General features: G+C 49.9%; 3 protein-coding genes across 4 annotated transcripts; 2 read left to right on the top strand and 1 right to left on the bottom strand.

Moving 5' to 3' along the window:
- Window positions 1–2,242: 2,242 nt before the first annotated feature.
- Window positions 2,243–9,515, bottom strand: CD8B (CD8 subunit beta). Its single transcript, XM_002187084.5, is given in 7 exon segments — window positions 2,243–2,838; window positions 2,953–3,042; window positions 4,290–4,379; window positions 6,228–6,578; window positions 8,775–8,877; window positions 8,880–8,990; window positions 8,993–9,515. Coding segments are annotated over 7 exon segments (933 nt in total). The 5' UTR covers window positions 9,140–9,515; the 3' UTR covers window positions 2,243–2,797.
- Window positions 9,516–12,338: 2,823 nt separating this feature from the next.
- LOC115494875 (uncharacterized) lies at window positions 12,339–21,762 on the top strand. Of its 2 annotated transcripts, XM_030270499.4 has the most exons (2): window positions 12,339–12,601; window positions 18,304–21,762. In XM_030270499.4, exon 2 carries the CDS (start codon window positions 18,314–18,316, stop codon window positions 20,936–20,938), a length of 2,625 nt encoding a protein of 874 aa, XP_030126359.3. In that variant the 5' UTR covers window positions 12,339–12,601; window positions 18,304–18,313; the 3' UTR covers window positions 20,939–21,762. The 2 variants fall into 2 exon arrangements, with proteins under 2 accessions (XP_030126359.3, XP_072783999.1); XM_072927898.1 differs by lacking the exon at window positions 12,339–12,601 and having other exon boundaries at window positions 18,007–21,762.
- Window positions 12,904–14,601, top strand: LOC115494876 (uncharacterized). The gene has a single exon (XM_072927899.1). It carries the CDS (start codon window positions 12,904–12,906, stop codon window positions 14,599–14,601), a length of 1,698 nt encoding a protein of 565 aa, XP_072784000.1.
- Window positions 21,763–22,828: the final 1,066 nt, after the last annotated feature.

Here is a 22,828-nt window from a genome sequence, read left to right as displayed (position 1 = left end):
GATCCATCATTGGAAGGAATCAAGGAATAAATTAGGGACCCTCATGTGCCAGGACATGGTGGCAGAAGTGACACTGTGATGGACAATGCTGTCACCTGTACCTTCCTCTCTCTGTGGATCCATGCTATTACAGAGATGCACTTTTTTACAGAAACACTTTTCCATTATTTTTCAAGTTGGGAACACTGTGCCACAACAGAACATGGCATCCCTGACCCTTGGCTGGCATCATCACTCTCAGCAAAGAAGCTGCAGATGTCAGGGAACTGGGATCATTTTCTCAGCATCTTTTCATTGGTGTTTCAGTTTCGTGCTTATTTATGCTCTGGGGAAAAAAAAATGTCTTTGAAATGGGAATCTTTTTTTAATCTATCAACTCCCACAGTTGTGAAACTTGCTGCTAAAATCTCTCCCAGTTTTACTGTCTAAATCACTCTATTGATGATTATAGAAATTGCTATTATTTTTTCATAATTTCTACTGGTGAACTGCCCAAACCTGTGTTTCAATAGACCAGACAATGTCTTTGGCTGTTGCTGTCCTCTCCTGTTTTCACTGCACACAGGTGATGTAATGTCTGGGTGGGTTTTGTTTTGGTTTTGCTTTTTTTTTTAATACAAAGGAAAAGTGAAGACTAATTGAGGAATTCAGACATTGACCAAATTCTTTGCTGTGGGTGAGCAGGGAGCCAAGGAGTAAATCCCTCTCCTTTGTCCTTGTGTTATTGGAGCTGGGATAAGTGACTGAAGCCTATCAAGACAAGATGGTGCTGTCCTGGAGAGGGGTTTCAGCCAAGGTCAGACACTCTGAGGATGTCCTGAGTGTGGAGAAGAAGGAGCAGGAGTGGACTGGGCAGGTTTATCCCTGAGGCTGCTCACCTGCCTGTAGGAGATGAGGATTGGGCTCTGCAGCCTGTATTTGCTGCTTGGCCATGGGAGGTCCTCTCCTGTGCTGCTGGGAGAGCTGGACAAAGGGTAGACATGAAGATCAGGACTCCTGAAGTGTGAGAAAGGGAGCTGGGATTGCAAAAGCAGCTGCAGGCAGAGGGAAAGCTGCTGTTTTTTAAAGAATAAACCTTTGCACATGGGATGTTTCAGAGGGGTTTTCTTACAGCTGTCATGAAAAATGTACATACCATAAAAACCACCTGCTTCTGGGGCAAAGCTCTGCTCACTACTTGCAGGACAGGAAAATGATGGGTTTAGTTAATCTGAGCTCTCAGAGAGGATCAATTGTGATGTATGGGAGGCAGAGATGCTCAGAGTCCCCTCCCTGCTGCACCTGGGGAGGGGTCTCATGCTGGTGTCCCCACAGCCACCAGCTGGGTGGCCTGAGAGCTTCGGTGAGTGTCACAGCCTGGGAAAGCTGCCTCAGCAGGATCCACTGCCAGCCTTATTTATCCACTGCATCATTTAGGGGAAGCACCAACAGCTGGACTTGAGACCCAGCTCTACAGAAAATTCAGTGTAAAGTGGAAAGCAGCAGCACCCTTTGGCGGGGAGGGGAGGGCGGGGAGGGCCGGAGTGATGCTGCTCTGCCACTGTGATGCTTTCACCCACAAGCTCATCCCAAGATTGTATTAGCCCCAACCCTGGGGACTCTGGACCACCTTCCCCTTGCCCTCACTGTAGCTGGCTCAGTGCTGGTGCTTGTGTGTGAGCAGATGTGGGGCTGGGGGTGCACCTGAGAGCGAGTGCTCGCTGCCTGTGCTCAGCAGGATGCCAAATTTCCAGCCCCAGCTCTGCCTTGGCACCCTGGGCAGCAGCTGAGCCTTGCTGGCATCCCTGGGGACACCTTCCCTGCTTCTGGCATCACTCAAAGCTCAGCACACGAGGGCATCGCCCGGGCTCATCATGCAGGGGTGTCACACAGGGCTCAGGGCACAGGTGTCCCTTGGGGCCAGCACACAGGGGTGTCACCCGGGGCTCAGCACAGCCAGGCATCACTCAGGGCACTTCCCACTGGCCATGCTGTGCTGCTGGGCTCAGGGCCAGCCCCTGGGGCCCTCTGTTTGCTCTCAGAGGTGGTGCTGACCTTCAGGCTGTGCCAAGTGTTTGGCCTTGTGAGCATGGCTTTGTCTGGTTTTCCTCTCCCACTCCTGGCTGTTTGCAGACTCCCATGGCAGAAGAAACCCTCCCAGATCTGCTCACCCCTGGAGCTTCTGCTTTAACTCTTTCTTGGTTGGATGCTCTGGTTCCTTGCTTGCCACACAACTGTGTGGACCAAAAGACAGCAGCCTGCAGAACAAAATAACGGAGTGATATATTCACTTTTGGAAATGAATAAACCTGCACAGGGTCTTTACAAGTTGCCTCTGCCCCGTTCCTGCTGGTTGCTCTCAAGGTGTTGATTACCAAATTTTTATCAATCAGTATTAACAGGAGCAAAAAAACACCTCTGTGCTGTCCTACAGATGAACACAGAGGAGAGCCAAGGAGCTCACAGCTTTCCAGCCCGTCTGAATCCCTTTGGTACCTGCCCCTTTCCCCCTGTGCAGAGCCAGCTGTGGCATTTGCCCTGCTCAGTGTCCTTTGGGGAGTGCTCAGGATGCTGCAGAATCCAGCTTGGTCCTTTTGCCAGCTGCTGTGTCCAGGAGAATGTTGAAGTCATGCATGAAAGAAATGTCACTTTTGTGGTAACAAACCCACATCTGTCCCCTGCCAGGTCCTTCCTGGGTCATGTCCAGGCAGTGCTCCGCTTTGTGCAGAGAAGTCTGTGGCTTCTCCCTGCCTGTCTGAGGCAGGGGGGTAGCAGGATTTACTGGGATTTACTGGGATTTACTGGGATTTACTGGGATTTACTGCCCGTGGATGCGAAGCCACAGCCTCCGCCGCAGACCTGGGAAGAGACAAGAGAAAGTGTCCATCAGTGCCAGGAGCCCCTCCTGGCTCTCCATGCCCTCCTGGGCTGTGCCAGGGCCTGGCACCCCTGGGATGCTGGCAGGGCACTCACGGTACAGGCGGTGGGTGGTGAGGACCAGGCTCAGCAGGAGCAGCAGGACAGCAGCGGCCAGTGGGATCCAGACCAGGGGGCTGCAGGGACCTGGGGACAGGAGAGGACTCAGCAGCTGGCACCACCCTGCCCCAGCAGCTTTGTGTGGGAATCCAGGGCTTCCCTCTGGCTGCCCTGGCAGGTCTGGGACCCTGGCAGGGGTCAGGAACCCCCCTGGACAGAGCCCCCAGAGACACTGTCTCTGATCTTTGTCCATGGAGAGGAGTTTTCAGTCTTACAGGATGAATTACAAGCTTTGAGTGTTTGATATAAGTAATAATTAAGTGTGGCACGGGTGCAAAAGTAAAATTTTAGGTTTCTAGATTAGGGGTTCAGAGGGGACAAGATGGAGGAAATTGGGTGTGTCCTGTCCTTTTTCTCCTTCTTCATGCCCTCCATGTTTCACTGCGGTGTTGGCATTTTTCTGTTGGTTCAGGCTGGGGACACACTGTTCAACGTAGGTGACAGATATTGGCACGTTATTGTAAATCCAGCACAGGTAGTTTCTGGTATATAATGTTTGTAACATCCCACTGAGGGCAGAGCCCCACACGCTGCCCTGCAGGACAGAGCTGCGGCAGGGCAGCAGAACAGGTTAGAGATAAACAGAATAAACAGCCTTGAAACCAGCACAGACCAATTATGGCTTCTTCTTTGGCAACGGGGCAGAAAGACAGAGACTTTCTACAATCTCGGAATCACCAATACCCACAGATTCCGACAGCTTTGGGGATGGAGTGAGGGGTGGGGAAGGGAGAAAAGCAAGGCAGGCCCTCAGAGGAGCGGTGGAGGGTGTGACCATCACCCTGGGGTGTCCTTTGAAGGATGCACCACAGAACCACAGAACCACAGAATGGGTGAAGTTGGAAGAGAACACAGTGGGTCACCTGGTCCAACCTTCCCGCTCAAGCAGGGTCATCCCAGAGCACAGGGCACAGGGTTGTGTCCACGTGGCTTTTGCATATTTTTCATAAGGGAGACTCCACAACCTCTCTGGGCAACCAGTTCTGGTACTCAGTCCCTCTCACAGTAAGGAACACATTGCAGGGAACCTGGCTCTGAGGCCATGAGAACCTAAAATAAATACATCCTGCCCCCTAAACCTGTGGATAGCCCAGGGAATCTCTCCTACAGGCAGAAGTCAGCTCTACCCAGAGCAGTGGGTCCATCTGGACCCAGGCACCCACTCCTGCAGGGTGACACTGGTGGCCCCCACCCCAGGACAAACCCCACCCCAGGACCCCAAGAGCTCAGCAAACCCCTTTTTCCAGGCAGCCTGAGCTGAGCCAGTGCCATACCTTCCCTGCTGGCAGCTCTGCCTTTGGTTATCCGTGGCACTGGCTTTTTGGACACCGGTGTCTGGGTGGTCTTTGGAGGCAAAGCATCCACTGGGGGATAAGGAGAAAAAGAGTTTGGTGAGGGTGGCACTGGGTGCAGGGAGGTCTCCAACAGCAGGCAAGAGGGGAAGGTTTGGCCCTTGAACAAACCCAAACCTGCAAAGGGCTGTGTCACTCAGAAGGGTGAGCTTGACCTCAGCCTCTTGGGGCTGACAGAAGTTACCAAGAGCTTTTAAAAGCATCAATAAAGCAATGTACAGGTAAAGGAGGCTAATGCAGGGAAAACCCCCAAACTTGCTGGAGCGGCATTTGCTGCCAAGCATCATCTCACTAGAATTGCACAAAATCAGGTAGCAGGAGATTTCAGCAACACTGGAATGTTTTAAGGGATTTCTGGATCTTTTCCTTATTCTCATTGCTCTAAAATTTGCCCAACATTTGATTTTTTTCTTTTCTGATAAAATGAGGGTAGGATTTATTATGGTGTATCTGAATTAAAATGGAACACATTAATTTCTGAATAAAGTTGGCCAGGAAAATATGCCAGTAATGTCATTAAATAGTTGCATGTCTGACTGCTCAAAATATATTTTATTCAAAATTTTAGGCATCAAAAAATTTTAGGATCAAAAACTATTTTTTTTCCCCCTGTTTCTATCCAGGATGTAAATTCCTACAGAAACAACCATTCTTTTACATGAAAAGATGAGACATCAGGGCTCTGGGATTTATCTGGATAACTTCTCCCTTAAATTATAATAGACTTAGGGAGGAGAAACTTAAAGACAATTTGTTTTATCATGAGAACTAAAAGGAAAAAAAAGAAAATATCTAGCAAAGCCTGAGTCTTCCCAGAACACCTGCTGCTGTTTACTTTTTAATTGGTGTCCTTGATCAAGCTGCATTTCAAGCCTGCTTTTCATGCTTTGCACAGAGATATGTGCAGAGCTGTTAAAAAAATAATTCTCCTTTATCTTAAACCAGCTTTTCTCCGAGCCTGCAAGAATCCAAAAGGGATTTCTCATCCAGTTCAAGGTACAGAGTATATTTGCAAAAAACCCCCAGAAAAACTGGGACACAGGGTCTGCTTTAGAGTCAGAAGTGGCATTTTGGTTAAATAAGTTATTTGTATCTTAGTTAAATAAGTTATTTGTCTCCCTAAAAGTCTGCAAAAATAGAGGCCAAATCCCACTTCAAACACATTAGTTTTTCTGCATCAACTACTGCTCTGTGGTCAAAAGGAAAATGGTCTGAAAAGAGCTTCTGTATGACCCAGATGTCTGTAAAGCCTCTCTCCTCCCATGGCACCTGCAGAAAACTGCTATTTACTATCAGGGATAGTGGGTTGTGAGCTTTGAGGAATAAATCCCACTTCAGTTTTTTTTTTTTTGGAAAGGTGGTCTTGAAAGCTGCCATCAGACCCACCCCAGAGATGAGAGGGGTGATGTTCTCTGGCCTCGATGCTGCTCTTGTCACTTGGAGTGAGGGTCAGGAAGAACCAAGGCATGGAAGGACCTGTGAGCTGAGCAGGGCACACATCCAGCCTCTCATCCAAAGCACAGCAGGGAATGAGAAAAACACAGGGCATGGCAATACCAGCTCTTCACATGGAAATCCCAGAGCACGAGGAGCAATGCTGTGCCCAAGGCATGCCCACAGCAGAGCACCTGCTGATGGCAAAAGGACTACCACAGAAGCTGATTTAAATTTTAGCTACTTTCTGTATTTCCTGCATATATATATTACAGATTCCTTCTGTCTCATAGAAAAAAAACCCAGACCCCCAACCTTGCAACTCAAAACTGGGAAGAATCTACCAAAACTAATCACCCCATTTCCCAGGGGACCTGCTCACAAGGTGCTGGTGGCCCATTTTGGAAGCCCGAGGGTGCTGCTTACCCACTGTGAGCTGTGTCCCGCTGCCCAGGAGGAGCTGGGAGGACTGGGAGATGGAGCAGTAGTAGGTGCCGCTGTCTGAGGGATGCAGGTGGCTGATGTGCAGGCTGTAGGAGCTGTGGGACCTCGCCTCATGGACACTAAACTTGTCCTGCTTCACATTTGGGCCGTATGTGGCTTTGCCCAGTGTGTTGGAAAATAACAAGAACTCGAAATGTTGCCTCTCCTGGCTCCAGCGGTACCAGTACACCCCGGTGTGCTCCTTCTTCAGCTCACAGAGGATTTCAGTTTTATTGTTAGTTTGGGTTAGAATATGCCTTGGAATTTGGGTTAAAAGTAGAGTTGTATAAAAGCCTAAGGAAATAGAGAAATATACAGTTATTATTTTAATTCAACTTTTTTTTCTTTCGTGCAAAGTACAGATTTTCTTTATGGGCTTAATAAAACCACATAGACACACAGACCAGAGGGGTCACATGTGAGAAACAGGAGCATTTTTATCAGGATGCTCCCAAATTCCCTCAGAGGTCTCTTTGGGTTCCCCAGCTATTGTTTTGACCAAACCAAATTATACAGGCAGCCTTTTCTCTGTAAACACTCATCTAAGAAGGAGGCTACTGGCAGGAAGAGAGATGGAGGGATGGTTTTGAGGGTGTTCTTGGGGCTGTACGTACAGGGAAGAGCATCCCTGCCTGCTCCTGTGAATGCCCCTCTCCTGCCCTCCTTACCTTTCTCATTTTTCAGATATTTTACCCCTTTTTCAACAAATTTTTTATACCTCTTAACCGATTTGCCAACTTTTTCTTCCAACTGATACAACATTTATAGACATTTCAGGGGCAGAAAAGGAGACCAAAAAAATGTGCAAAATATTTCAAAATGAGCCAATTTGATAGTGGTTTTCAGACAATACTATTTTTCAAAGGAATTTTGAGACATGGGGAAGGAGAGGGAGTGAGGGGCAGCGGTGGGGTTCAAAGCTTTGGTTTGGCATCGCATCGCCCTGTTTGGGCTTTGCAGCTTTTGTGGAAATTATCTAAGTCTTGTTTGGCCCAGGCAGATGTGAGGAGTGTCTGTGAGAGCGAGGATGTGTCCTTGTGGAAAGGATAACAGGTAACTTGTGATCCTTGCTGCTCAGCAAACAGTCCTGCAAAGCTGCAGATACTCTGAGCCCGAGAGGAAAAACAGCCCTCTGGAGATAAGGATACTCCTGCTTCCCCCATCTCTTTCCCAGGCGTGTTTTAAAGCTGTGCAAAAAGCTCAATAATACATATTTCTTGTCTTTTTTTACTTTAAAATGTTCCTTTTTCCTTTAAATCCTGGAGTTGCTCACAGCAGCTTTTTCAGCCTCATGCAACCCTGTTACCAACACTGCAATGCCAACATTTTGGTGTTGCACAGAATCTGCAGCATTTCCCCACATCCTCTGGCTCTGTGACAACATTACTGTCTCCTTATTATTAAAATACATAATTTTAACGTTTTAGAGCATAGTTCTCTTAGATTTTGTCCTGGCAAACACCTGTGTGGTTTTTTAGGGGATGAAATGTGTGTGGCCATGGCACATGGGGGCTTCAGGGTCTCCTTGAGTGTCCTGAGGTGTGGCTCTGCTGGTATGGGAAACACAACTCTCCATGAAAAATTTATCCTTGACCTGTTGGAGACCCTGTAATGTAATTCAGAAAAGATAAGAAGAGATTCTGGAAGACCCCAGCTCAGTGCCAGTGGTCAAGCCAGGAGTGAGCTGGGATGGAGACAGAGAAGAAAACTCCTCCTCAGTCATACTTTCAACCCCCAAACCTGTCTGTTCCCTTTCCTGGTGTATATTCAGGGGCACCATGGGGCATCATGGTGCTTGACCAGACCAGCCTGCAGAAACTTAAAAATTATTCCTTTTCTTTTTGCATGGGCAAAGCAAACTCACATTTATTGAGGTTTTCTCAGTGGGCTCCCCACCTCACAGATCTATAGGATATCAGAACCTCTAAGGCAGAATGGTTTTAAAACACACCAATTCCAGCTGTGGCCTTTGGGAAGTACTCAGTCTTTGGATGATTTAGGAAATTTGGGATGTTTGTCATATTTGTGTTACACAGGCAGTGGAGAGAGGAGCTGTTTTAACCTCTCCTTTAGCAGCTTCCTACAGCCCATCTGCACTGAGGAGTAAAAACTCTGTGGTGTCTCTAGCACTGTGTATTGAAATATTAATAGAATATAGAATAGAGTAGAATAGAATAGAATAGAATAGAATAGAATAGAATAGAATAGAATAGAACAGAACAGAATAGAACAGAATAGACTATTTCAGTTGGAAGGGACCCACAGCAATCAACTGGTCCCACTTTCTGACCAGTTCAGGGCTGAACAAAACCTAAACCATGTCATTAACAGCGTGATCCAAAATCATCGGAAATAGATAATAATATCCTGTAGATCTCTACTGTGATGGCATATTTAATCTTCCATCATCCAGCTGCTGGAGTGTGGTGGAGAAGATGCTCCAGCAGGATTTTAGGTGCCCTCAGCCCTTAAGAGATGTGTCCCTCTTACCTGGGATCTGGAGGCAGATGCAGAGATGGAGCCATGGCCGGGCCATGGTGGCGGCCTCGGTGACGGAGGGGTTTTGTGCCAGCTCCCCCTTTCCACTTGCTGTCACCTCTTGGTGGCAGGGCTGGCTTCACCTCAGGAAGTCCTTGCCCCTCTCTGTGCAGATCTCTCACCAGCAGCTGCCAAACAGCCTCTGCCACAGCAGCACCTGGAGCCTCAGCCTGGCAGCTTCTTCTGCGCCGAGCCCCAAACCCAGGAGTGCATCAGGGCAGCAGCCCTGTGCCCTTCTCCAGCACTTCACAGGGTACCCTTAAATCCCCTTTGGAAAAATAAAACCAAAAAAACTCACTGATTTTTAATTTCTTCATATTTCACCACCCAGTTATTCGTCCTTCTTTTAATCTACTTCTATCCTATCCAAAAAATTACAAATGTAAGACCATGGTCTTAGAGATAAAAGCAGGAAAGCATGAATTTTGTCTGGTTTTCTCCCTGCTGAAATAATTAAAAAAAAAAAAAGCATTTAAAACAAGGAAAAGATGCAGTTTGATCTGTGGAGTTGTTTTCTTCAGAAAAAATTTATAGCAGGTGTTTTTCTCTGAAAAGTGCTGAACACCAGACCAACCCAACATAAAGCAGAGATGTGAAGCATCACAGAAAGCTTTGAAATCAAGAGCAAGAAACCTCAAACAAATTTGTGGCTGAAAAACCACAAAAATGAGGAAATTCTGCTGGGGCTTTTCACCTCAGAGCATGTGCTGCTTTGGTAGCTGTGACAGCATGCAGCTCATAGAGAGAAATATTTAAATGATAAAATATCAGAATGACTTTGAAATGTCTGTGAGGAAGAGGTTTGAAGCACTTGGGGTTTAGGATTCAAATACAAGTACATGAGGTGAAATTAAGGAGATGAGCTGGTGTCAGCAGCTTTCAATATTTTCATGTTTGGAAAAAAAATAGAAATTATTAATTATTTTTATTTATTGCTGCCCTCTTGGCTGCCAAGTGAGATTAAATTTTCTTTTATGTCTCTCTCATCCAGATACCTGTCGTCCTTACCATGCTCCAGCATTTCCCCAGAAAAGGGAATCCCACATAGGGGCACTGAGAAACTTCCCCCAGGGTTCAGCTGGCAGATGAATAGGAAAAACAATATTGCATCTTGTACAGTGTGAGCTTTTGGTCTGTTTTATACCAGATTTTTCCGTGCTGCTGTAACACATCCTCTCCCCATTTCTGTTTAAATTAATTTCCTGCTCGAAGTGGGTTGCTAGCTGCAAAACCCTTGCCACAAAAGGCTCATCTGCTAAACTTTAGGGTGGGCTGAATTTCTCCTTAACTCTTTCCTGGCAGGAGAAGGAAATTTTAGTGTTTTCAAAACCATTTCAGTGCTTTAAAGCTCTTATTTTCAGAGCTGAGCCCTTGATGAGGGTTGCAGCAACACTTGCCTCTGCTGTCCTCACCTTCTGCTCATCTGCCCCCTTTTATTTCACATCACCTCGAGATTGGGGCCCTCCCTAGAATAAGGTGAAACACTTCTTCTTTTTTGAGGTAGGGGGGCAGAGAGTGCCTCTTATGAGAAATACCACTGCAAGTGAATTTTCCATTCACCCCTGTGGTGAAGTCGGTGAGGTGAGCCCAAAATCCCCAGCTGCTGCAATGGCTGCATCCCTCTTTTCCCACTGCTGCTGTCACCTGGAGCTACTTCTGCCTTCCTGGCCAGGACAAGAATTTTTCCCAGAGGTGGCTTTTGCCATCATTACAACCTCGGAGATGGGGGTGTGACATTGGGATGACTCCCCAGGACATTATAACAACTTTAGAGAAAGCAGAAGAAATACATGAAATGTAAAAGTATTATATACTGAAAATGGATTAAATATAATTTTTTTTTAAATTGCTGTTTATATGCAGTGGAGCTGTTTACCAGTGGCCAAGCTGTTCTCAGGACTGGCTGTTGCTCCTACAAGAAAACATTTTGGAGGAGGGATACTTTTGTCTGGCAGCAAAGCTCTGACAAAAATCAAAGTACTGTGTGAATGTGCAGGAGACAGCTGCTGTTTGTAACATCCCCACGTTGTTTGGGGCTGCTGTCCTGGGAAGAAAATGGGAGGAAAGAAGGGTGTAAGTTGATCTTATCTGTTCACACAACCAGGATTTGTTGGTGACCTTGCTGAGGAACAGCAGCTCCTAATCACCAGTGTTTGGCTCATGGCTGGGCTGTACTGGGGGAGAATAGCTGAATTTTGGTGTATTTGTACTATGTAGCTGCACAATTTCCAGGGGAATTTTATTCTTTTTCTGAAATTAAAGACAACCATCCCTGTCCCCAGCCCAGCTATGTTCCCTGTGAACTCATCCTAGTAGAAAAAAACCCATCTTCTTTTTTTTAGCATGCATCCTGCCCACCTCACCACGTTGAGATTAATTTCTGGTGCTTTCACCATCTTTTCTGCATTTTTTACTCTTTCTTTTCCCCCTCTTATGAATTTCCTACAATAAAGTGTTGGTTTTGGGGGCTAAAGTGAAGCACTGGTGTATAAGAACTGTGTTTAGAGCCAAGAAGCAGGACCTGGCTCTGTTAAACTCTCATGCTGCAGAGGAGGTTAATTGCAGCTAGGGTGTAAATGCCAGTCTAGGGAAAACAGCTACCACAAAAATAGAGGAAAAAATCATGCTCTCTGTGCTTTTGAGGTTAGAAGGATTGATTTTGAGGGTTGCTCAGCCTCCAAGTCAGTCCAACAAGCCAGTACTGCAGTATGTGGAAATAGGGGCTGCTCTGGGGGTAAAGGGGTGCAGGATTGAAACTCCCTGGGGCTACAGCAGCCATGAACATTTTTTTTCCCATTTTACGATTTTTAAAAATTGTTTTATTCTAGTGGAGGCTTTAGTTTCTGCAGTATTTAATCAGAGGTAAAAGCAGTAATGAAAATGATAGCATTTTCACTGAGCGAGACAATTGGTACCTTTGTCTGAGTGTAATAGCAGGGAAAAAAAAAAAACCCAAAACAAGTCTGTCAAATTTTCTAAACTTCTCCAAGCTAAGATGTGGTTTGTATGGTGAGGTTTGGGGGTCCATCTGCTTTTGCAGGTGCAGATTTACAGCTGCAGTTCAGCTGATGCAATATCACAGTGGAGGCTCCTGACATCTCATGGGGTAACCCCAAGGTCCATGTCAGTGTATGATGAGCTGGGCTGTGGCACGGAAAAATCCTGCTTTTAAAGACCAGATGCCAAAATGGATCTAAATGACGATTGATGTGAATTTTCCTGTAATTTTCTCCCTCCTGGCAAATAGATCTGTGCTTGGAGGTTGGTTTGGCAGGACTGTGCTTGTTGCAGGTGTCAAGTGTGAGCTTCACATGTGATCTCCTCACAAAGCCCAGGTGCTATGGGGTGTGCAGTAAGTGAGGGGGCCATGGGGGGATTTGGAAGGATGGACGGTCAGAGGACAGGCTCCAGCTCTCCCTCTTCAGGACATTTGGTGCAAGCAGAAGTTTAGTGTGAGCCTTGCCTAATCCTGGCCCTCCCCAAACAGATAAGGGGCAGTGCAGGTGCTACTGTGTGATCTCAGCTTCCCTAATCAGTGTTGAAGAGGATAAGGAAAGACAAGGAAAGTGTCCTTGGGAAGGCAGCACACGGAGGAGGAAAAGCCGCCAGGGAAGTAAACACAGGTGTCATCAGCCCCAAACAAAGACTTGCCATGGCTATAAAAATCACCAGGCAGAGACTTCGTGGCCACCTTTACCTTAAAGGTGCTGGATCTTCTGGACCTCTGCAGAGACCATCTCCAAACTCCTGGGACTGCCGGAACGTTCAGCCGAGGATTGGTGAGATCTTATTACTGGGGTCCTGCTCCATCTCTCCTTTGCCTCACCCGCTCCCGCATCCCTTCCCCGTTCCCTCCCGGGAGCCGGTGGCTTGCGGCAGCTGCCGGCTCGGCTGCGGCCTCCTGTTCCCACCTTCCCTTCCCTTGTGCCCAGGCTCGGTGTCCCCCCGGGGGATTTTCGGAAGGGTGGGCTGTGGGGTTGCAGCCTCGCTCTGTGGAGGGGTTGAAGGGGCTGTCAGTGCTGGTGTGTTATGGTAGTTTCGCCCTGAGACGGAGCCGTCTCAGATACTTGTCCCCTTGGCTATGATGAGCGACATCGTTAGCAGCTGGAAGCTGGAGCAGTTTGTGCTCCAGAAGTGTCTCCCCCCAATTTGGTCAGCGGGGTCTTTCCAGGGCCCGGATGCGTACCAGCAGCTGTGCCAGCAGTGGGAGAGCTGGTCCGAGGAGAACAAAAAGCCCAAACCCACTAACAAGTGTAAGAAGCGAGCGGCTTTGCAGGGTTTGCTGATGGTAGGCAGGGAGTTGTCCAAACTGCTGAAGGAGGCTCTTGAGAATGTGCAGACCTTGGAGCAGGCCAAGGAGGAGCTCAAAATCCAGGTGGACAACCTGCGGGCGGAGGTGCAGGGCTTGTGTGGGGACTCTCTGCGGAGCGCGGTGGAGATCACCCGGCTGGAAAGCAAGCTGGGCTATGAGAAGCTGAAAACGGAGGAGCTGAAGAAGGAGGTTGGCAAGTGGATTGGGGAGACCCACGATGCGCAGAGCGCGGTGCGGGCGGTCCTGCAGGACGTCCAGCGGGACCGGGGCACTGGCCCCGATCACAAGGTGTGCCATGCCAAGATCCAGGAGCTGGAGGCAGAGCTGGGGGTGTCAAGGGGCATTGTGGCTGCCATTAAAGGCAAGAGGACCCCGATGGGGAATGGGGAGGGGGAGGACTCCCTGGACCTGCACCCACCCCACTACGATTATGAGGATGATGTGTGGGGTGCTAACAGCCCCACCAGGCCGTCCCCCTATGCTCCTCTGCGGGAGGAGGTGTGCCAGCTGCAAGTAGGGGAGGTAGAGGCTTCCAAAGATAAAAAGGTTCCCCACGAAGAGCCAGTCAGCCATGCCCCACTGCAGCCCATAGACACCAACAGGGCTGTGCTCTGGTTTACCCCTGAGCAGATTAAGACTGTGGGGAAGATGCTGGGGCCGCTGACAAAGGAGACAGCAATTAACTGGCTGTCCAGGGTCCAGCGTCTGCCCAAGTGCCAGAGTGGCAACTTTGTGAGTGACCTGATAGACATTGTGAGAAAGTGCATGAAACCAGATGATTTTGCGTCACTGCCAGGGGATGTGCAGATGGGCAATGTCCAGGATATCGGGGATGTCCAGCTGGCTGTGCTGAAGGTGTTCTTCCCAGAGGTCAACCCCTTAGTGCTCTTCCACCAGGAGAAGCAAAACCCCGAGGAGAGGCCTGATGCCTATGTTAACCGTAAAAGGATGCTCTACCAGATGGCTGGGCTGCCTGGCTCAAAGGAGTCCCCCCCTGATTTTGACAGGCCTGAATTCAAGGAGCCACTGGTGGTGGGGTTGACACCCCCACTGCGGGTGATTGCTGGTGGGGATGCAGCCAAAAAGCCTCTCTCAGAGCTGGAGCAGATCCTGAACCAGAATTTTGAGCTGCAAAAGCAGGCATTCCCGGGATACATGCTGGGGGGGAAGAAAGGGAAAGCCTTGGGCATGTCTTTCCAAAATGCAGGGATGAGAAAAATGCAAGGAGACAACAGAAAAGATCCTGATAGCAAGGGGGGGTTGGGGAAGGAGAACCAGCAAGGGATGAGGTTTCAGAAGTCTAACCCTTGGCGGGCTGAGCTGAGGAAGCGCTTGATAAAATATGAGAAACAGGAGGACATTGATGGCTTGCCGGATGCGGAGCTCTTCCAAAAACTGGCCCTGCATGAGGCCAAAAAAAACAGCAGCTCCCACCTGATTGACCCGGGGGCTAAGGCTCAGCAATAGGGCTGCCAGGCACCCGCATCGCCCCTTTTTGTGGCACCGATTAAGACCGATTTGTGGGGGCGCCTGATAGTTGATACAACTATTGGAGGAGGGGTGCTTGGACAAGTGATGTTAATTGATACTGGTGCCTCTTATTCAATTCTGAATATGGCCCCCGGCAGAGCCGGGATCTTCCAAACCTCTGAAATTATTGAACTGACAGGGCCGAACGGCCAGAAATCCTCAGTGCCGTTCACAGGGCCCATACCCTTTGAAATTGGGGCTGCCAAAGGGTCTGAAAAATTTGGGAAAATAGAAATGAAAGGAAAGCCAGGAGTTTTAGCTATCTCTGCACTGACAAAGATGGGAGTGGTGGTGGACCTGGCAAACCAAGCATTGCTACACTGCCCACAAATTGATTTGCCCGTCATCCCGGCAAGCCACAGGGTGATGTCAGTGAAAGCCCCTGAGATCCTGGTCCACCCGGAGTGGGAGCCCCGGGTGAAACGGGTCACAGAGCAGTTCCCCCAGGTCTGGGCAAGGAGCAAGCTGGACTGTGGGCAGATTGATGCTGCTGTGTCAATCAAAGGGCCAGATCCGCCTCCTCAGGCTCAGCCCTGGTACCCGGCTGAGGCTGAGGACAGCTTGTGGGACACGGTCAAAACCTTGCTGGACCAGGGCATGCTGGTGGAGCAGCAGAGCACCAACAATGCCCCAGTGTGGCCCCTGAGGAAAGCTGATGGGAAAATGTGGAAGCTGACAGTCGATTTCAGTGCCCTGAACCAAGTCACCCCAATGCAGACCCCCACGGTGGTCAGGTATCCCAACATCATGGCAGCCATCTCCCGGGGCTCCGAGTGGTTCTCGGTGCTCAGCCTGACCAGCCCATCATTTGCTGTCCCTTTGCACCCTGACTCCTGGCACAAGTTTGCCTTCACGATTCGAGGACGGCAATTTGCTTTCACCAGAGTCCCTCCGGGTTTCCACAGCGCCCCTGCTATCTGCCATGCCCGCGTGGTGAGGATGTGGGAGCAGGTCAGCCACCGGGAGAGCGTGCTGTCCTGTGCTGGTGACATCCTCATCCACACCCAGACAAAGGAGAAGAACCTGGAGGTGCTGGCAGAGGTGCTGGGGGCTGTCCAGAAGACAGGCTTCAGGATCAGCCCCACAAAGGCCCAGCTGTGCTGGAAGGAGGTCTCCTTTGTGGGGGTGACCCTGGGGGAGGAAGGGCGCTCACTGGAAAAGCAGAGGGTTGAGCTAATACAGAAGATGTCAGCACCATCTGATACCACCACCCTGAGGTCCTTCCTGTTCCTCCTGAGGTTGTACCGTGAGTTCATTGAGGGCTATGCAGAGAAAGCAGCCCCACTTTGCCACCTCCTGAAAAAGAACACCCCCTGGGAATGGGGGCCAGAGCAGGATGAGGCAGTGAAAACCTTAAAGGAGAGTGTGGCACGAGCCCCCATGCTGGCACATCCTCAAGGGGACAGACCCTACGTTCTGCAGCTGGCCAGCACGGGGATGGGGCTGCAGGCCACCCTGGGCCAGCAGCACAGTGCCAAGCTGCTCCCTGTTGCCCACGCCTCGCGTCTCCTGACGCCAGCCGAGCAACAGTTCAGTGACTACGAGAGGGAGGTTTTAACCCTAACCTGGGCCCTGCAGCACTGGGAGTACCTGGTGGGGTCGGCCCCAGTGTTGCTGAGGACCTCCTGCACCCCGGTGAGGTACCTCTTGTTGGGAAAGGGGGATGAAGGTCCTCTGTGCTGCCCCAGGATGGCCAACTGGGCGTTGGCGCTGACCAACAAGGAGGCCCCCAGGGACCTCTCCCCTGGTGCCTACAGGGTGCTAATCAGTGCAGAGAGGGTTGGGGAGGAGCCAGGAGTCTCCCTCACTGACCCCAAGCCACGGCGGGCACCCCTCTTTGAGAGCAGCCTCAGCCTGGAGGAAGCCAAGGAACGAGGGTACGTTGTGTGGTTCGTAGATGGGTCCAACTACCACGAGTTAGGGGTGCCCTACACGGGCTATGCCGCTGTCAACAGGGGCACGGGGGAGGTGGTGAAGGGGAAGTGCCTGCCGCACTCCATCCACGCCGCCGAGCTGGTGGCCGTGATGGCTGCCCTGGAAAACACGCCGCCAGACCAGCCACTGGCCATATTTTCAGACTCGGGTTGGGTGGTGCGTGTGGCGCTGGAGTGGCTGCCCCTCTGGAGGGAGAGGGACATGCAGTCTGCTGATGGCAAGCCTGTCACCTATGCCAAAAAGCTGCTGTACCTGTCAAGGCTGGCAGAGCAGAGGGCGTGCCCGGCACAGATCATTAAGGTCAAGGCCCACAAGAAGGGAACAGAGGAAGCCAAGTGGAACAAGGAGGCAGATGCCAAGGCCAAGCAAGGTGCTAAGGAAGGGCAGCTGTGGAAAGCCAGCAAGATGTCAGAGAGTGGCCCAGTGCTGGTGGCTCCCAGCAGGCACTGGGAGAGTGTGGATCTGGTGGGCTTGCAGGCACAGGACCCCAGGCTCTGGGAGTTAGCGCAGGGCAGGGAGTACAAAGGGTGCAGGGTGTGGAAAGATGTCTCAGGGCTGATCCTGGCACGGAGGGAGGGGGCAGATTTCCCGGTCTGGGTGGTGCCTGAACTGGTCCGGACAGAGCTGGTGGCCCTGGCTCATGAGCAGGGGCATCTGGGGACAGACAAGACCATGGTGAGGCTGCAGGGTGCTGGGTGGTGGCCCGAAATGAGGGAGGATGTGGAGAGGTATGTCAGCAACTGCCTGACATGTGCAGCCAACAATCCTGATGCCAAAGTAGCCAAAGCCATCCTGGGCTACCAGAGGGTTTCTGGGCCATGGAGCAAGTTGCAGATGGAGTTTATTGGCCCTCTGTCCCAAACAGCCCAAGGCAATAAGTACTGCCTAGTGGTCAGTGATATCTTCACCAAATGGGTGGAAGCATTCCCAGCTCGAAACAACTCAGCCAGTGCAACTGCAAAGATCCTGGTAGAGCACATCTTCTCACAGTGGGGCATCCCAAAGGAGATTCACTCAGAGCACGGCCAACGCTTCATTGGGGAAGTCACAAAAGGGGTGTGCCAGGCCCTGGGAATCAAGCAAAAGCTCCACATCACAGGGCATTTCCAGAAGCCAATCTCAGCAGAGGGGCCCAACCAGCCACTGAAGACAGCACTGAGGAAACTTGTGAACCAGCAAAGGAAAGACTGGGATCATAAGCTCCCACTGACCTTGCTGGCATTGAGGGGGTCTCTGGCATCTCAAACACTTTCTCCCCCAAAATTTCCTCCCTCAAGGGACCCGAAGTTTCTGGAACACTGGTGGCAAGGAGGGGAGCCCCCAGATGAAATGCAGCCCCGCGTGCTGATGGACAGGTGGGTCCAGGACATGCTAAGGACGGTGTCAGCCACCTACCACCAGCTCGCCTCAGTGCAGGAGACCAGCATCCCTAAGATGGATAAGCAGTTGGGAGTGCTACTGCGCCCCATGGAGTGGAACACAGGGGACCTGGTGATATACCGAGGGGTTAGGGAGAAGAACCAGGTGCTGGAACCCCAGTGGATGGGGCCTGTTAGGGTTGTGAACAAGGCCAGCCCCTCTGTGTACCAGGTAGAAATCAGAAAAGGGGCAAAAAGGCAGGAGAAATGGTTCCATTCTTCACAATTAAAAGCATGGAAGGGAAACTAACGGGGCTGGAGAGCCCGCCTTGCTTATGTTTTGCAGATAAAGGAAAATGGAAGGCGATTGTGACCAGCGGGAAGGGCGATCTTCGTGGCATCACCAGCCCTGTTTGTGCTGTGGGGAAAATGCTTTCAAATTTGTGATTGCAGGATTTACTTTGCTTTCTGGTATGTGCATAGTGCTGAGCACCCAGTGCGTCCAACCAACCCATCAGCATCTTGGTAAAAATGTCATTCATTCTCACTTAAAAAGGCACCTTGACACACAGGCCACAGCCCAGCACAGGCTTAGGAGGCACACAAAAATTGGGACTGACTGGCCCTGGTCCCAAGCATACATAAAACACACAGGGATCATGGGATTAAATTCTAACAAAGGCTTAAATTTGTCAACAGTGGTTATGCATGGGTCAGAGGTGTACTTGGAAAATGAGTGGGGCTGGGACAGCACAAACAGACTTCCACAGCTGCTGGGAAAGGTGGGACAGCAAATAAAGGTGGGGTGCAGGGTAATTAACGGATCCACTCACCAGCGAGTAACTCAAATCTCTGTCACTGAAATAAAAACTAAGAAGAATCAGAACAAAATCTGTGCTGTGGAGAACATGGACTGCTGGTTCAATTTTACTTTGGTCCAGCCAGTCTTTGTGGTTTGCCTCTGGGCACAAAACAGTGTGGGGCTGTCTTTTAAATTTAAGATCAGCACCACAGCACCCTCCTTTGCTGCCATTAAGATCTCAAAGTGCCATTTTTTGGCCTGGCATGCACCCCGTTATGTTGAAATTGGCAACCAGGTAAAAGTGGAAATCAAATACTCCCAAGAAAATGTAGCTGACCCAGTGCAGATTAATGGCACCACTGTGACTGTCACAGCCCCCAACAGCCGCAAGTGGATCATTCCACTGACCTGCCTCTGTGAGACCAAAACACTTGACAGATCTGAATTAGATGCAGAGACTTCATGGTATAATCAGGATTATGGACGCTGCCCACACCTGATCATAACCCTCCAGGTGTGGTGTCAAGGAAACCTGAGCGTAGAAATGTCTCCCAAACTTGGAGGAAAGTGGTGGATAGGAGGCCCTGAAGGATTTAAAAAAGAATTCACCATCACTGCTGTCTTGCCCCCTGTTGTTTCCAAAATAGGTCCTTATGTAGTGAAGAAAAATCACATCCAGGAGCTGTTGACAGGGCCTGTCCGGTCACTAAAGAAGGTGGTGCTGTCTCTCTCCACTGTTAACATTTCCTCTGTCAGACCACACTGTGCCCCCTTCCTGTCTACTCTGCACACTGGCTGGCTGGCATGGCTCCACAGCCGCTCCCTCCAGGGCACCCGGGCCAGGAGGGACCTGCTGGCCACAGCGCTGGGAGGAGGAGCTGCTGGCCTGGGAGTCCTCAACAGCATGGATGCTGAAGTCTTGGCAAACAAGCTGGAGACTGTCACCTTGGGCGTGCAGGACCTCCTCAAGCCCCTGAATTCATCCCTGTCCAGCCTTGGGATGGGGCAGTGGCTTGTGTCAGAGGTGCTGCCCACCTGGGAACAAATAAGTGAGAAAGACCATCAGGTGCTGTTGCGAGCCCTGGGCATGGAGCAAAGTAACGTCTCGCTTGCTCTTAGCTGCATCCAGGCCCAGATGTGGGTGCAGAGTGTTGTTGCAGGTATCCTGAGAGACGGTGACAACGGCGTCCTGCCCACTGAGATCCGAAAGATCGTGTGGGACGCGGCCACAGAGAAGGAGCGGCAGCTCCAAGCCTGGTGGAGGCTGGTCAACTTCACCCACGACCAGGCCCTCAACGCGGTCGTTGCCCACGTCCTCACTGTGGCGGAGGCTCGCATTGAAAAGGTCTACCCCATCGTGGCCCTGGGAGTAAACACAAATGGCTCTGTGGTCTACCCCCTGGACCACCGCATGTGGGCCAGGGTGTCTGAGGGGAGGTGGGAGACGGTAGATTTGGACGCCTGCATTTTGGAGAGGGGGCTGGGATTCATATGTGAGGATGATGCCCTTAAGGCGAGCGATGTGTGCTTTGACACCAAAGAAGGGGTGTGCCACTTTGAGATCAACCCCCAGAGCAGTAACAAAACCATGTTAGTGTACGTAGGGAAAGGCTGCGTGTGCTTCAGAACAGCGTGTAAATACGTGCAGATTAACGAAGCTTATAACCAGACTGTGTTTAGCGACTCAAATATGTGTGCTTGCAATGTAGCTACTATTAGAGGCTGTGATTTTGTGTATAAACCACCTGTGTTTACTAGCCAGTTGCTAATCAGAAACTATACCTTGTATCGTAGTATAACCCCCACCCCCATCGGTATGGATTTATCACTTGTAAAAGAAATGTTAGAGCATGCAAATTTGCAGCAGCTGCTAGAAAATGCCAAGGCCGAAGCTAAAAAGATCCTAATAACGGTTCACCATGATGGTAAAGTTATAAAACAGGTAATGGAACGAATTAAGAGGGCGGGAGAACACCACTGGTGGGAGGCTTTTTTTGGCTGGTCCCCCACAGCCACTGGCATTTTCAACGCGCTGCTGCACCCCATTGTAGTTATCCTGCTAATGCAAATCTGTGTGTGCTTTGCCATGGTAGCCACTTGTTACCGGATGAGGCAGGTGAAGCTCTGCTTTGATAACCAGATGAAAGAAGCAGGGCTGGCCAAGAGCCTCCTGAAATAGTCAAGGGCAAGACTGGGTTGGCCTCTGTGTTTGCCACCAAGAAGATCTTTTGGCTCCGCTGTTGGCTGCAACCCAGTAGGCGTTGAGCGGTGGGGACACACGCCATGCCAGACCTTGATGAGAGGGATGGCCTTCTCTGTCACCAGAGGGCATCCAGGAGGGGAGGACAGGCCAAGCAGCCTGCAGATGGCATGAGTCTCAGAATGGCTGAGGTTGGAAGGGACCTCTTGAGAGGTTTCGTTTAGTCTGAACCCACCTGTTCAAGGAGGGTCACCTAGAGCAGATTGCCCAGGACTGTGCTCAGCTGGGCTTTGACCATCTCCATGGATGGAGACTCCACAACTTCTCTGGGCAAACCTGTTTCATTGTTTGATCACCCTCATAGTAAAGAAGCAAAAGTTAGCATAAGTAGCTTGTTTTTGAACTTCCCATCCCCAAATACTGATGTTAAGAAGCTGCTCTTGTGTGATTTAAGAGTCCTTAAACCAGGGAGATGGGGGTAAGGAAAGCCGAGGACACTGTCTTTGGAGGGAAAGAGAAGGAAACGTGCTTGGAAAACACCCACTGAAGACAGCGGGGGTGTGAACAGACTCAAAGATTTGGAGAGATGGTAAAAGATGAGCAGAACAGAAGACCTTGTAATCACCATGGACTTTAAGGAGCTGAATCCACATGGACCTTTGCAGCATCACCTCCAGGTTGCCAAGACTCCCAGCACGTCTGGCCAGCGGATTGGTGAGATCTTGTTTTTGGAGCCTGGACATCACTGCTTTGCTTTGCTTTTCTTAGTTGTTCATTACTCAATAAATCTGTCTGTTAGAGAATGGACTGTCTGTTCAATCCCTGCCTCTCACTCACTACCCAGGCTTGTACCCTTCGCTACACTGGGAAAGAGAAATCCTGGTTAAAAGGAAAAAAAAATGTGGGTTGTTTTCCTCTTTTATAAGCCCAGGTCTCTCACTTGCTTTTTTGTCTGCAGAATATTCACTCAAACACAAAGATTTCTGCCTCGGGCTGTGGGATGGGGCTCTGAGCTGATACACAAACCCACTCCCCTCTCTCACTCTGCCCCTCCCCACCTGCCTCTCTTCCCTGCCTCTGAATACAGAAAGAGCCTCAAAACACACATAGGGGGTCTCAAACAATTTTAAAACATGTGCAATTTCAAGAATTGGACTAACCATCTCATTTCCAAGCCATGTTCAATTTCATCTCAGAGGTTCTGCACTCTGAGAATGGGGTGGGGGTGGGGGGTTACACAGACAAAAAACTCTTTGCAATTTAGGTTGAAATAAATAGATGAAGTCCTTTAACCCAGCAGAAATCAAGTGAAAACTGATAAAATTATTTAAAACCCGCTTTTCACAATTGCCAAGCTGAGAAGTGCAAAGAAATACCACGTTGCCGCAGTAAAGGTGTTTTAAAAAAAATACAAAACTTTCATAAGGACACTTCCACTTAAAACCATACATTACAACTGAGCTCATGAAAATATAAATAAATAAATAATGGTCTAAACCCACAGAAATCTATTTTTTTCCCTCCAAGAACCACAAATACACCCCTTTCACCCTTGGGATGGGAGGTTGAACTCTCCTTTCACCCCTCCCACCTGGCTGGGAAAGGGCCATTACTTGGCCCCCTCTATGCTTTGCTGCTCCCTTCTGTTTCCCCATCACATAGCCTCACAGAAAACACATGGTTATTGTGGTTAAAGCACCTTTCTTATTTGCTAACACCTCACATGTTTCATGAGAAGTAATTTCCCAGTGAATAATTGCCCTTTTACACAAAGCCTTTACCCTTTACACCACAGAAAATTCCCTTTATCCACCCTCCAATCCCACACGTGCACCATGAGTGTGGCCCAGCAGGGATTACCTGCTGGGA

Source organism: Taeniopygia guttata, chromosome 4 (assembly GCF_048771995.1).
Source record: "Taeniopygia guttata chromosome 4, bTaeGut7.mat, whole genome shotgun sequence".
In the NCBI taxonomy this organism is placed as follows: Eukaryota; Metazoa; Chordata; class Aves; order Passeriformes; family Estrildidae; genus Taeniopygia; species Taeniopygia guttata.
Note: the sequence above shows the minus strand (reverse complement) of the source record. Positions and strands in the feature narration are given on the sequence as shown.

Bases quoted from the DNA above. Each gene is read 5' to 3' on its own strand.
- LOC115494876 (XM_072927899.1), top strand. From the start codon at position 12,904: ATGATGAGCGACATCGTTAGCAGCTGGAAGCTGGAGCAGTTTGTGCTC.
- LOC115494875 (XM_030270499.4), top strand. From the start codon at position 18,314: ATGGAAGGCGATTGTGACCAGCGGGAAGGGCGATCTTCGTGGCATCAC.